A 13,627-nucleotide genomic window follows, 5' to 3' on the forward strand; every position below is an offset into this window, starting at 1 on the left:
ACATATGTTAAAAAATCTGTATTCTGAAAAAAAATCTGTATTCTGTTTATTCTGTACAAAAACAATAGCAATGAATCAGGAAAAATATTATAAAACATGTATTGGGCAACATCATTATAGGGAGTATTATAGGGAGTGTCTATAATTTGACCCCAGTTTAAAAAATTGACAGGTAGGTGTGATGGTGCATGCTTGCCTGTAATCCCAGCTACTGAGAAGGTAGGATGACTACAAGTTCAAGGCCAGCGCCAGCAACTTAGTGTTAGCAAGACCCAACACATATATACAATAAAATAAATAAAATAAAAAATAAAAAAAGGGGACCAGGGACACAGCTCAGTGATGGAACACCCTGGGTTCAATTCCCAGTACCACAAAAGGCAAAAGGTATTGTGGGGCAGGTCGCTCAGAAAACACAGCAAGTCTCTGATTTGTCCAAATTGAAGTCTTTATTTAGCCGGCTGGCGACTGCTCTCCCGCAGGGCCCATAACTGTTTCTGCAAGGAACATCCCAGAGCCTGAGCATTTTAGGATATTTAAAGGAAAAAACTGCAAAAACCATATCCGGGTTGACATAGCTGCAAGCAAGCAGGTACAGAAGCTGAACTGGGCAGTTAGCTAGACAATGCAATGGGTACACTGGTATTTACCATGGGACTTTCCAGGTTGGCATAGCAGTAAGCAAGCAGAACGGAAGTGGGTCAAAATGACCCTAGTGCAGCACAAGTCAAAGAATGGTTACTAAAATCTAGACAATCCCTGACAAGGTGCATTGCCCAAGAAAAATGGAAACCAAAGAGAACAATTTTACATTGTATAAGAATTGCTATTTGTGTTGCCAAGTATGTTATGCTAGGTCACTATTAAAGGGTACAGCGGTGGGGCTTTCCCATGGAAGAAGCATTTCTTACATGATATGGAGTCTCAGGGTCAAATGGAGTCTGTTTGGTCATTGCCTCCTATAGCCTGGCCCTTTACAAAGGAAGAAGCATGAAATCCGTCAAGAGCAAATTTTTATAATCAGCAGATATAAATAGATTATTTGCTATTTTTCTCTTATTTTCCCATTCTCTATTCTCCTAATATCTGTACTCTATTTGTATTACTTTCTTTCTTTTTCTCTTCTACCCTCTCTCCCTACTTCCTTCCTTTTTTATGTAGCAAGCATAGTCTTTATCATTTTTTTAACAAAATTGGCAGCTAAAATTATATTTTAAAATTATATTTGGTGTGTTATTGTATGTTCTGAAATATATATATATATATATATATATATATATATATATATATATATATCATGGAATGGTCAAATAAAGCTAATTAACATATGCATTACATCACATGGTTGTCATTTTTGTGGTAATAATACTTAAAATCTACTCTCAGCATTTTTCTTTTTAAAATTGTCCCCTCTCCATGCCATACTTGGGATTGATTTGAACCCAGGGATGCTCTACCACTGAGCTACATGCCCAGGCTTATTTATTTTTTATTTATTTATACCAGGAATTGAACCCAGGGACACTTAACCACTGAGACACATCCCCTTCTTCTTCTTCTTTCTTTCTTTTAATTTTTTTAAATTATTTTGAGACAGAGTCTAAGTTGTTAAGGGCCTCACTAAGTTGCTGAGGCTGGCTTTGCACTTGCTATCTTCCTGCCTCAGCCTCCTGAGCTGCTGGGAATACAGTTATGCAACATCATACGTGGCTTATTTATTTATTTATGAAGAGACAAGGTATCCCTATGTTTTCTAGACTGCCAAGTCACTTATGCTAAGTCACTATTAAAGGGTACAGAGGTGGAGCTTTCCCATGAGAGAAGCATTTCTTACATGATATGGAGTCTCGGGGTAAAATGGAGTCTGATTGGTCATTGCCCATATAGCCTGGCCCATAACAAAGGTAGAAGCATGAAATCCTGGATTCATATTTGTGATCCTTCTGCCACAGCCTCCTGAGTTGCTAGTTGCTGGAATTATAGGTGTGTACCACCACCTCCAGTTCTTATTTATTTTTTTGGTGAGAGGAGATAGTCACATGTTTTATTATTTTGGTAGTAATAAACTGTACTAAGTTGTTAAACTTCCTTATCTCCTATAACTTCAAAAATAATTTTTATATTCACCTAAATTAAATTCAAGTGTTAAATAGAAATGAAGACATTCTTAGGTATGCCAGGTCTCAAAAATCTTCATGAAACAAGAAATATCCCTGAAAATACTCTTGGAGGAAGCACTCTAGTAAGGAAAAGAACTACTAAAAATGTAAGAGAAGACTTGTGCAGTGGTGCACACCTGTAATCTCAACTACTCAGGAGCTTTTAGTCAACTTTCTATTGCTGAGGCAGGAGAATTGGGGCTGGGGAAATATAGCTAGAGATGCTAGCTTCAGTAATTTAGGGAGACCCGGTCTCAAAATAAAAATAATAAGGGCTGGAAATATAGCTCAGTGGTAGAGTACATGTGCAAGGCCCTGAGTTCATTTCCTAGTACTGGAAGAAGAAAAAAGTGAGTAGAAGTTACATAAACTTATATCAAAAGATTTTAATACAATTCAAGTAGATGGAACAGACTGAAATAAGTGACTACATAGGTAAATTGAATAATGAATTTTTTAAGATGAATTGAACTTGAGTTATTGAACTTGCATAATTTAATTATTTCAGATAAATTGAACTTAATGTAAGAAGTGTATTTTATTGGGCTGGGGTATATGTAGCTCCGTGGTAGAAGAATGGCCTAACGTGTAGGGTTATAGAATCAATCCCCATTGCTGCAAAAAGCCCCCCAAAATGATATGTTTCATCTTATAATCTTCCCTGAGGGACTGCTGTTTCCTATATACATACAGGTGTGAAAAAAAAGAGAAAGAAACGATTAATCTGTGCTCATTCCTAACTGTGGAGAAGAAAGGGTTTCCTCTAAGGTAATAGGGTAGTCCTTTGAGATTCTGGGACTTTCTAACCTGCCTGATTGCTCTCTACAGATACTAAGAGCATCCAATTTATGACCTACTTCTGGGGGCCTATAACCTTGACCTTACAAGATTTCTTTGCTGAGTCAGTGGTCAAAGGAAAAGTAATGTGAAGCAGTTGTAGTAAATAGATAGATATATAAATAGACACTTATAACATAAATCCCTGCCAATATTTGAACTCAGATCTGCCTTTGTGGTCTAGCCAACTGTTTCAGTCAACTTTTCATTGCTGTAAAATACCTGATGAAAATAATGTAGAGGTGATAAAGTTTATCTGGGGACTCATGGTTTCAGAGGTCTCAGTCCATAGATGGTAGACTCCATTGCTTTGGGACCAAGGTGAGACAGAACATGAATCCTTCCAGGGCACATCCCAGTGACCCACTTTCTCCAGTCAAGTATCACCTGCCCTACAGTTACCACTCAGTAGGTCTAATCAAAATAGGATGGATTGATTAGGTTACATTTCTTGCAATCCAATCACTGCATTTCTGAATATTCCTATGTCAACACTGGAGCTTTTGGGGGACGCCTCCTATCCAAACCATAAAACAACCTTATTAGCCAAAAATGGGACCAATACAGAGAGAACAGAGCTGGGATATTGAAGAAAGGCTGCATCTTCTGGAGGGTGGTTTGTGGAAGTCCCCAGAAAGAGCTTCTATTTTCACTTGTCAAGGCTGGTTTTTGGTGTTGTTGTTGTAGATGGACACAATATCTTTATTTATTTATTTTTATGTGGCACTGAGGATCGAACCCAGTGCCTCACATGGACAAGGCAGGTGCTCTACCACTGAGCTACAGCCCCAGCTCTATCAAGGCTATTTTTGTTATTTCCTTAGCTTCCATTTCTTCCACAATCCACATAATACTAATTTAGACTACGCCAGACTCTTCACTGCTTCCCCAAGATGGCTAATGACAGTTTTCTGTTCTGATTTGTAGATGAGACAGCTTGTCAGGAACTTCTGTCTCTGATCAGGGAGCTCAGTTTCAGCTCCCAACTTTTATTAGCTCCATCTCTAATCTCGCATGGACATTAAAACATGGTTCCTTAGCAATGAGACCTATTTTAGATCCCACAGCCTCGTAAGTCATTGGCTTCAGCTATCACTACTTTGTTTTGCTTTAATTCTTCATTTCTGGCATCTGGAAATTTATCTTTCCTGTTTTCATAGTTACCTAAGATTTTTTTTTTCCTGTCACATCTTAGCATTTTTATATATTTGGACCATGGGTGAATGGGAATCCCTTTATGTCATGCCAACCTGTTACAGAAGCAGAAATTCAATTATGCTTTGCATTCTATGTCATCTTCCCTCTCCCCTGCCCAAGAACAACACATTTTTAAATTTTTTTAAAAAGAATTTCTTTTTCAAGTTTTCTGCCTTCAGCTTCAGGCTGGAGTGGATAATTTCTAGACCTAGAGAGTTGTTACCTTGGGCCTTTACTGTATGTGTAACACAGTCACTGCCTTGTCATCCTGCCCTGACAGTAAGTAAAACCTCTTCTATTCCCTGACTCTGGCTTGTCTGTATGCTTTTCTTCCTGTGGCTTCATGAGAAAATAGGCTGCTGCCCGCTGTACCATGCAGGGCATGCAGGTTGTTTCTGAGGTTGTTTCCAGTCTTCTGCCTATCTGTCCTTCTTCAGCTCACTCCCCATTATGGACATGGGAAAAAATTGCTCTGTCAGGTCTTACAGTTTTCTGAGCTCCCCCTAGGAAGAGACACTTAAGCATCTGGTTGGGGTTCCATGGCCCCTTCACTGGCTCAGCCAAAGGGGACACAGCCAAGATTCCCTCTCTGGAGATGCACAGCACCTTAACCCTCTTTTACTCCTTCTTTCTTATTCTCCATCTTTCAAGTTTGGGAAAACTTTAGTATCTATAGCAAGATAAACAGACACTTATAAGATAAATTCTAAATCCTTTGCGTTTGCCAGGTCTTTAGCTTTGGCAGCCTGAGAGCTAAGAATGGACTCTTTTGTTCTCTGTGTTCTGCTGTGTCATCCTTTCCCTGAAGCAGGAAGATGGAATGCCACAGCTGCCAGGGCTGGGGCAAGGTCGCAGGGAACAGGGAACACTGGGGAAAACCCCTGAACATCTGAAGATACTATTCTTGGGGCTGGGGGAATATGGCTCAGTAATAGAGTACTTGCCTAGCATGCAGAAGGCCCTGGGTTCCATCCCCAGCACCAAAGGGGGGGTGGGGGGAAAGTTTGTGGTGTTTATAATCCCCAGCCAGAATCCCATCACTATTTTTGAGAGTCATTCTGTTATTTTTCTAGTGTTTTATAATTAGCTGGTAGGTGTATTTAGTATGTTAACCAGAAATTAGCTAATTAAATAATTTGGTATGTCACCTCTGTGATAGTAAAACTCTTAGTTTCTTAAATTTCACTTAGCTATTTACTCACTTCAACTCATTTGTTCAAACATTCAATACTCACCAAGTACCTAGTAATTATCAGCTACTGGGCTTTCTGCTGGAGGAAACGCCAAGACAAATCAAACAACCCATTTTCTTTAAGATGTTCCCTTTGTGGTGGAATCCAGTCGTCCCATCATCAATACATTCCCATTCTGGCGGAATGTAGAAAAGAGAGCAAAGAAGAGAAAGCCACTCATTCTGGCTGGGGAGATAGGAAATATCTTCTCAAAAGAGAAGACCCTTGAGTTGGGTCTTGAAGAAAGAATAGTTGTTCAAGTAGTTAAGGATGGAGGAATTCACCTTGTGTGGTGGTAGAAGGCAATCAGAAAGAAGCAGCCAGTGTAGTCCCATAACATAAAAGCATGTCATATATTTGAAAACTGAGAGATTGTCTGGCTATATGAGTAGGAGAAGGGAAGAGGCAAATATAACTGTGAAGATTTGATCACTGTGCTTTAGGGAAAGTATCTTTTCTTAGAGATTTCTTAGGGATTGATCCAAGGGGCGCTTAACCACTGAGCCACATCCCCAGCCCTCCCCTGTTTTAAAAATATATTTTTAAATATCTTTATTTTGTTTTTTAAATTTACTTTAATGTGGTGCTGAGGATCAAACCCAGTGCCTCACATATGGGAGGCAAGCACTCTGCCACTGAGCCACAACCCCAGCTCCCATATCCCCAGCCCTTTTTATTTTTTAGTTTGAGACAGGGTTTCACTAAGTTGCTCAGATGCTTAGAGATTTTTAAGCAGAGAAGAAAAATGAAAGTATGTGTCACAAAAAGGGTGGGGTGGGGGAGGAAGGGAGAAAGAGGGAGAGAGGAGAGCCAGAGAGAGGTATTCCTACACAAGGGGGTGGGTGTTAGAAAAAGAGCACACCATGTGCTTGGGAGCAAGGAAACAAGCTAAGAGATTACAACGCAACTTTGCAATCTTCCACTATGATATTAGCGCGGGCCCTTATATTTCTCATGAGGTATAAACTTTTTAAAAACTAAGATTTGACTGTATCTTACAACAAATTAGAATTGATCAATTTCCATTGGAATATAAGGGGAACACTCTAAAAGTAAATACATGAAGTTCATGTTTGCATACCACGGGTGGAGAGTCCTACAAGACAACTCAGGAAAGATCTTCCATCAGGTTGTTGAAAGTTCTTTTAATGAGCATATTCTTTGGGTCTTTTGGGGGGCTGGGGTAGGGGAAGTTGAAAGTAAAAGGGTTGGGGGCCTGAGGCAGTTATAGCCTCACCATTTAGTAAACATCATATTCTGTGTAATACCAGACGTTTTAGTTGCATTTTGTCTTCTCATCTTTCTCTGAATTCAAGTTGAGTACTTTTTGTGTGTATAATTCTTTAAGTTCTGCCAATGAAACAATGGTGATAGTTTACCATCTAGTTCATCTATGTACTAAGTCAAATGTATGAATGACTAGAAAATAACTTACATTAAACATGTACTTAGCCGGGCACAGTGGCTCACATCTGTAATCCCAGTGACTTCAGAGACTGAGGCAAGAGAATTGCAAGTTTGAGGCCAACCTCAGCAATTTAGTGAGATCCTGCCTTGAAATAAAACAAACAAACAAACAAACAAAAAGGCTTGAGGATGTAGCTTAGTGATAAAGCACCTCTAGGTTCAATTCCCAGTATAGCAAAGCAAAACAAAAAAACAAAACAAACAAAACATGTACTGGAATATAACAATTTTATTTGATAGTCTAGATTAACAATAAGGTAGCAAACAAGCCAACAATCTCAGTGGCTTAACTCAATGAGAGCTTATTTCCTATGCTTGAGGGGTCTGCTGTGTGGCTGGGAGATTCTCCAGAACAGATGCCCTCCGTGTGGTGGCTCAGCACCCTGGGTTGCTCTGATCAGGAGGCACCTTCATATGGAGGTGTTGTTTTCACCATGACCACTGGAGAGCAAGAGTGGGCTGACTGTGGACTACTGTGCAGGCAATTAAATGCTTCTATTCCAGATGTGACCCAAGTCACTTCTGTTCACATTTCGCTGTCAAAATAAACCATATAAATAACCATGGCTAACTTCAAGGAGGGCAGAAAAAACTCTCTCTCCATGTGTCAGGCTCAGAAACATAGTAAGATAAATATTATAGAAATCTTACAAAAGAAAGGAGGATGGGCATTCCAGAGCAAAAATCAATTTAACTTAAGCATGTCATAAAATAAAAGACCCTCCTCTCATTTTTCCATCAATAATTGAAAACTTGTTTGGTGTTACTTCACTTTATTATGTCCATAGGAACGGGCTTCCAGAGGTTTCTCATCAATCCTAGCTCCCAAGCTGGTTGAGTTAGTGGAACCTACAAGACTTCTGTGATTTTTCCATATGTTTTGTTCTTTTCTTCCTCAACTCTCATATGTGCAGCCATCCTTGAGAGAGATTTTCTGTAAGGTTCTAAAAAGTCTTTCTCTGTGTTTTCAGAACGCATTATTGCCTCTTGAGGATATGTGTCTATTTCACACAAAGGTTTTTGGAGTGGTTAACCCAAACAACTTTGACCCAATCGATCAATAATATCTCCATCTTGGAGCTAAGGTACTTATTAATAAGAGGCCACCAGGGTGCCCCCAGAAATTCAGCACAGGAATAATGGCAGTTGATCTTATTGCTAAATAGGAGGGGAAAAAATTGGCTCCAGGGTATTAGGAAAAGAAAGAACACCATTAAAGTAAAAAGTAATAAGAAACTGAGGTTTTCATTTTTCCTATAAACATTTGGGACAAAGTCAGGAAGTTCAGGGTCTTTCCTAATTATTTTGTGTTTCTCTCTTATGCAATTCTTACCACGCAGTAAGAGTAAACAGAATGAGTATGATGTGTTAAAATAGGAAAAGGAATACTTCTCTACCTTTCTGTTTTAAAATTAGAATGATCAAATTATCCCCGAAATGTTTTCTGAGTTTTTTTTTTTTTTTGAAATACATATATCCAAATACAAAGGTGTGAAAAATTCACACTAGATTTTAACTGGAGGTATATATAACAAAGTGTGATTTGTCCATATTTTGAGAAGTTAGCTACTTTAAGAAATAGGAAGTGGCTCATATGTAGCTCAGTGGTAGAGCATTGCCTGGCATGAAGTCAACTGAGTTGGATTCCCTCACCAAAAAACAAATAACATACCGCTCTCCCTCCCAAAGATTCATGTTGTCAAACTGTTTTAAATCTTAAAGTAAAAGTTGGAATTACAATACTGTATAATATTGTGACTCAAAACACGAGTAGTTTTTGAGATTGTTAGGAAAGAGGATGCAGAAAATAATGTTCAGGCTTGAGAAGAAATTGAAACCAAGCAATACTGTTAGATTTTTTTCCCAGTGCCCCATTGCGAGTGGTCCCTTCTCCAGGGGGCAGCAGAGATACCCAGGAGGGGACCGAGATTGGCCCGACTCGCCCGGGCCGTGCCCGCGCCAGGCTCTGGGGCTCTTGCTCCCTGGGGCGTATTGGCGGGGCGGGGGCGGGAGGAAGAGGCGGAGAGGCGGCTTCATAGATAAGCCTTCGCAGGCGAAGCTCCCTGCCCGCCGGACGGGAGGAGGGGGTAGCAGCCCGATTAAAGAAGCAGCCTGGAAGGAAGGAAGGAAGGAGCGAGGGAGGGACGGGAACAGTAGCAGCAGGAGGGGGAGGAGGAGCAGCGAGCCGGGCTGCAGCGGCGCGGGAGGAGGAGCGGCCCCCGCGAGGCTACGTTTTGTTTTTGTTATTTTCCATCCGAATAGTTCTCGCAGGTTTTTCCCCCAAGCACAGAGCGCGCCGCAGCCCGGCTGCCCCGACCTTCCAGGTGACAGCCGGTCACCCTGGTAGGAGTCAGCTCCGCCCCAAGTCACCCCCCTCCCGCCCACAGTCCCATTCCCCGCCCAACCTCCCTGTGCCTGCCCGAGGCCAGCGCGGCGGCCGCAGCGGGCTGCAGCGCTGGAGCAGGCGGCGGCTGGGGCCCTTGGCGAGGTGCTTTTACCCTGCAGACCCGCGGCACAGGAAGCGGGAAGTCGGCCCGGAGGCGCGAGCTGGAGAAAGGAGGATGTCTATTTAACCCGCACCCTCCTGCCCGTCCATTGCTGGGCGCTAGTCTGGGTGCCAGCAGCTAGAACCTCCGAGCCGCTCCCGGAGAAGTGCCGCATGGGGCAGGGCCGCTGAAACACCGAGTTCGGGGTCTCGTCGCGCCGAAACAGGCGCGGGGGCCCGTTGTGGTAGTTGGCACAGTTTCGGCCCCGCCTTCAAAGCTAGAGCTGGGAGCGCGGTGCGCCTGGTCTGCCACCCCACTGCCCTCGTGAGGCGCGAGTTATGGAGCCGCCCAGCTGCATTCAGGATGAGCCGTTCCCGCACCCCTTGGAGCCAGAGCCGGGCGCACCAGCGCAGCCCAGTTCCGGGAAGCCCGGCGACAAGCGGTTTCGGCTGTGGTACGTGGGAGGGTCGTGCCTGGACCACAGAACCACGCTGCCCATGCTGCCCTGGCTCATGGCCGAGATCCGCCGGCGCAGCCAGAAGCCCGAAGCGGGAGGTTGTGGGGCGCCGGCGGCCCGCGAGGTACTCCTGGTGCTCAGCGCGCCCTTTCTGCGTTGCATCCCCGCGCCCGGAGCCGGGGCCGCGGGGAGCGCTGGCCCCGCGGCCACGCAGCCCAACCCTGCAGTGTTCATCTTCGAGCACAAGGCACAGCATATCTCGCGTTTCATCCACAACAGCCACGACCTCACCTACTTTGCCTACCTGATCAAGGCACAACCCGATGACCCTGAGTCACAGATGGCCTGTCACGTTTTCCGCGCCACAGACCCTAACCAGGCAAGTCCCGGGCGCCGGGGTGGGCCTGGCTGTTGAGGGTGCTAGAGCAAGACTTAAGGGCAGGGACCCCACTTTAAGGATCAGCAGTGGTTGGGCTGGTGGCGCGCGCGCTCCACGTGGCGCGCTCGAGTGCTCCGCTTGCTAGTCTCCTGGGACCTGAGAGTAGGCGAGAAGGCGTTTGGTGGCTGGGCGTGCGGCCGGAGCAGACGGCTCACAGACTCAGGGAGAGGGAGGCGGCGGAGAGCAGTCCCGGGAAAGAGGAAGAGCTGGGCTTTAGGGGAAGACGCGGGGAGAAGCGCGTCTTGGGAGTTCTGCGGTGTCAGGGGTGTGACTGGAAAGAGCTTGCCTGTCCTCCTCTGGTGTTTTTGTGTGTGCACGTGTGAGTGAGTTATTGGGAACGGAGGAGAGGGTTGGGTTCCTAGAGGCCCTTGTTCTCAGTCTGGTGGAGCCCTGCACCTTAACCCGTTTGACCAGTCGAATCCTGATCACAGCAGCACCTGCTGGTATCCTGTCCCGGAGGCGATTTCCAAGCCGGGTTTAGGGAAAAGTTACTAGAACTTGTCAGATGGCAGCAAAATAGGAGTCTGCATTTGGATGTTGTGTGGGAAGAAGACCTTATTTGCGTATTGACACACTCTTTGGAAACAAAATTAATACATACTTGGGTGACTGAAAAACTCGTGTAATAGAAGAGGTTTCAAATGCCATTTACAAAAATGGTTTTCTTTTCCATTTTCACCCAATAGTTACAAAATCTAAGTGTTCTATTACTAAACTTAACTTTGACTTCCTTCAAAACAGGTACAGTCCTTATCTAACAGCGACAGGAAAACTTTACCACAGTGATTGTGCCTTTGAAAGCAGGCTTTAAAAAACGTGTAAAGAGTTTATTTTTTAAAAACAATATGAAAAGCCCAAAGTGCTGTTTTAAAAATGATTATTTAATGTTGATAAAGTACTTTAAGTTCTTTGGAAAAATAGAGGTGTCCAAATATAAATAAATAAAGTCTCAGGTTGGACCATGTGGTGTTCTTTTGCTAGCTGGGAAATTAATAATAGAAAGATGAGAAAAACATCCTATAAATAAGGTTTTAATTTTTGTCTTATTTCATAATTCTAGGGTCTGTAACTGAAAGACATTTTGTTTGACCAAATCTTTCACAAAAGGCCAATAGCTGAATTGAAGAAAATAAAAGTTTATTGTATTTGCTTTCATCACTTTGCAAAATACTTAAACATATTAATAATCAGAACTCTTAGTGTGAAGACAGCAATTTTAATTTGTGATCACTGTTAACATATATAGCAGATTGCCTTGGTATAGATTCTCTCAAAATCCTAACCATGATTAGTGAATTTTAGTTTATGCTCATTTGTTCAAAACTTATTTTTAGCTCTCATGTATGATAAAATTGAAAAGTTTCTGAAAGTTATCACCATCTTTATTTATTTAACATGTTTGGTTATGGCAGTAAGGAGGAATAAATTGCATTTTTCCAGGACTTAAAGAAATGTTTCATGACTCTTGGTAGTTTGTGTTAAGGCTTTTGTTGTTGCTGTTATTTGCTTTTTTCCAAATTCTGGTACATGACACATTATTGTTAATTTCATTGTTGTCATGGTACCTTGGATTCTCAACAGTGACTGTTGAGCCCCTGCTGGACTCAGTGGTTGGCAATTAAAAACATCCTTTTATTCTTCCTCATTATATATTTAAGTGTTAGAAGAAGAATGTATTATTACTTTATAAATATTGTGTTTAGGCCTATTCTCTTTTAGTCTAGAGGCAGCAGTTGAAAGCCAGATGGCTTTCTGATAAAAGAAGAAAAACAAAACAAAACAAAACAAGCCCCAACTTTCCTGTTCATTGTCATTTCCCAGATGAGTCCTTGATCTAAAGATATGGACTCTTATTTGCTCTTAAATAAGAGAATCCCTGGCAGAGGATCATTATTTTGAAGGGTCATACATCATATCTTTAGGGATTATCTCCAGCCATTAATCAGTGGTACAAACTCAAATACCAGAGAAGAGAGCTGAGGTGGACTATGAATGACTGGGTTGTGGGCATCCTTTCTCAAAGTGCTACCCAACTCCAACTGGAAGTTACAGATATGAATGCAAAGCTCAGTGTTACCCGGACTGTGGAAATCTGAAATTTTCTGTTGGACTTCACATTTTAAAGTAATGGTAAATGTTTTAAACTTTTAAGAATCCTCTCTGGGCCAAACAATATACATTTGAGGGTTGGCTTCAAAGATTGGTGGGCTGCCACTTTGGACTTCTGGTATATTTGTTGAGTGGACGAGTGCAGTCATCAACACTGTCTTGTTTCCTACATTTCCTTTTGGGCATCTGAGTTCACTCCATATAGTTCTCATAGGAGGGAGAGTTGGGATCATTGTTTTTCAAGAATTTGTCTTAATACTCCTGGAAGTGGTGATTCTGTAGGGAGATGTTTTAAAGGGATGAGTTCAACATATTTTTATCATCCAGGAGTGTGCTGCATATGGAGTAGTTTCTGGATGGTTCTGGGTACCCTTGCAATCAGAAGGAAGAAGACCGGCTGTTTGCTTTGTCCTGAATTCTACATTTAAAGTGCAGGATTATTTATTGGACTTGGGATCATTGTTAAGGGAGTCCGGTGTTTTCTGCATTCACTGAACAAAGTATGAAGAGTAGCCTAGAGCAATGAGCCTGCCACTGTCTCTCAAGCCTGTCCCTTTTCTACAGTGGACCCATCTGTAGGATGACCATAAAATTTTTTAATTTGGGACAATTTTTTTATTGTGAAAGGGGGCACCACTAATAATTTTACAAGCAGAACAAATTATAAATCTTGACTGTTCAGGGCAAACTGGGACCTATATTTACCATAGGAAAATTGCAAAGTTTATGTTCATGCTGAGCCACTGAGTTGGAGGATTGTGGTTTCTAATAGAAAATGATAATGTTGGGCTGGGGTTGTGGCTCATTGGTAGAGCATTTGCCTAGTATGTGTGAGGCCCCGGGTTTGATCCTCAGCACCACATATAAATAAATAAAATAAAGGTATTGTGTCCATCTACAACTAAAAAAAAGTTTTAAAAAAGTGATAATGTGCAGAATATCTACTGAAATCTGTTTTCTGACCTCCGAGTGCTGTGTCTGTAGCTTGGGTCTGGGGAGTTGCCATGGTGATGTGCCCTCTGGCTCCATATCTCTCTGTTGGGCAGAGTCAACTTAAGAGATGTAAGTCCAGAGCTGCACTCAACCAGAAGGGCCTGATGCACAGCCTCTTCTTTCAGGTGCAAAGAGAGGCGGAGGTGGGGGTCAAGTACATGACAAAAGGAATGGGTCCCACTTACTTAAGCCTGTGCAGTCTTATGGAGGAGAAATGTCAGGCTTAGCACTTTTCAACCTAACATGGATAT

The 13,627-nt window shown here is 42.4% G+C and overlaps 1 protein-coding gene across 2 annotated transcripts in view; it reads left to right on the forward strand.

Moving 5' to 3' along the window:
- The first annotated feature begins 9,317 nt into the window (after positions 1–9,317).
- The window catches only part of Tbc1d4 (TBC1 domain family member 4), a 204,283-nt gene continuing 199,973 nt past the window's right edge, over positions 9,318–13,627 (forward strand). For both annotated transcript variants that reach the window (XM_076872615.2, XM_076872616.2), the window contains exon 1: positions 9,318–10,214. In XM_076872615.2, coding sequence (XP_076728730.2) covers positions 9,717–10,214 — 498 coding nt within the window. In that variant the 5' untranslated portion in view covers positions 9,318–9,716. The remainder of the gene's footprint in view (positions 10,215–13,627) is intronic.

Source organism: Callospermophilus lateralis, chromosome 12, assembly GCF_048772815.1.
Source record: "Callospermophilus lateralis isolate mCalLat2 chromosome 12, mCalLat2.hap1, whole genome shotgun sequence".
NCBI lineage: Eukaryota > Metazoa > Chordata > Mammalia > Rodentia > Sciuridae > Callospermophilus > Callospermophilus lateralis.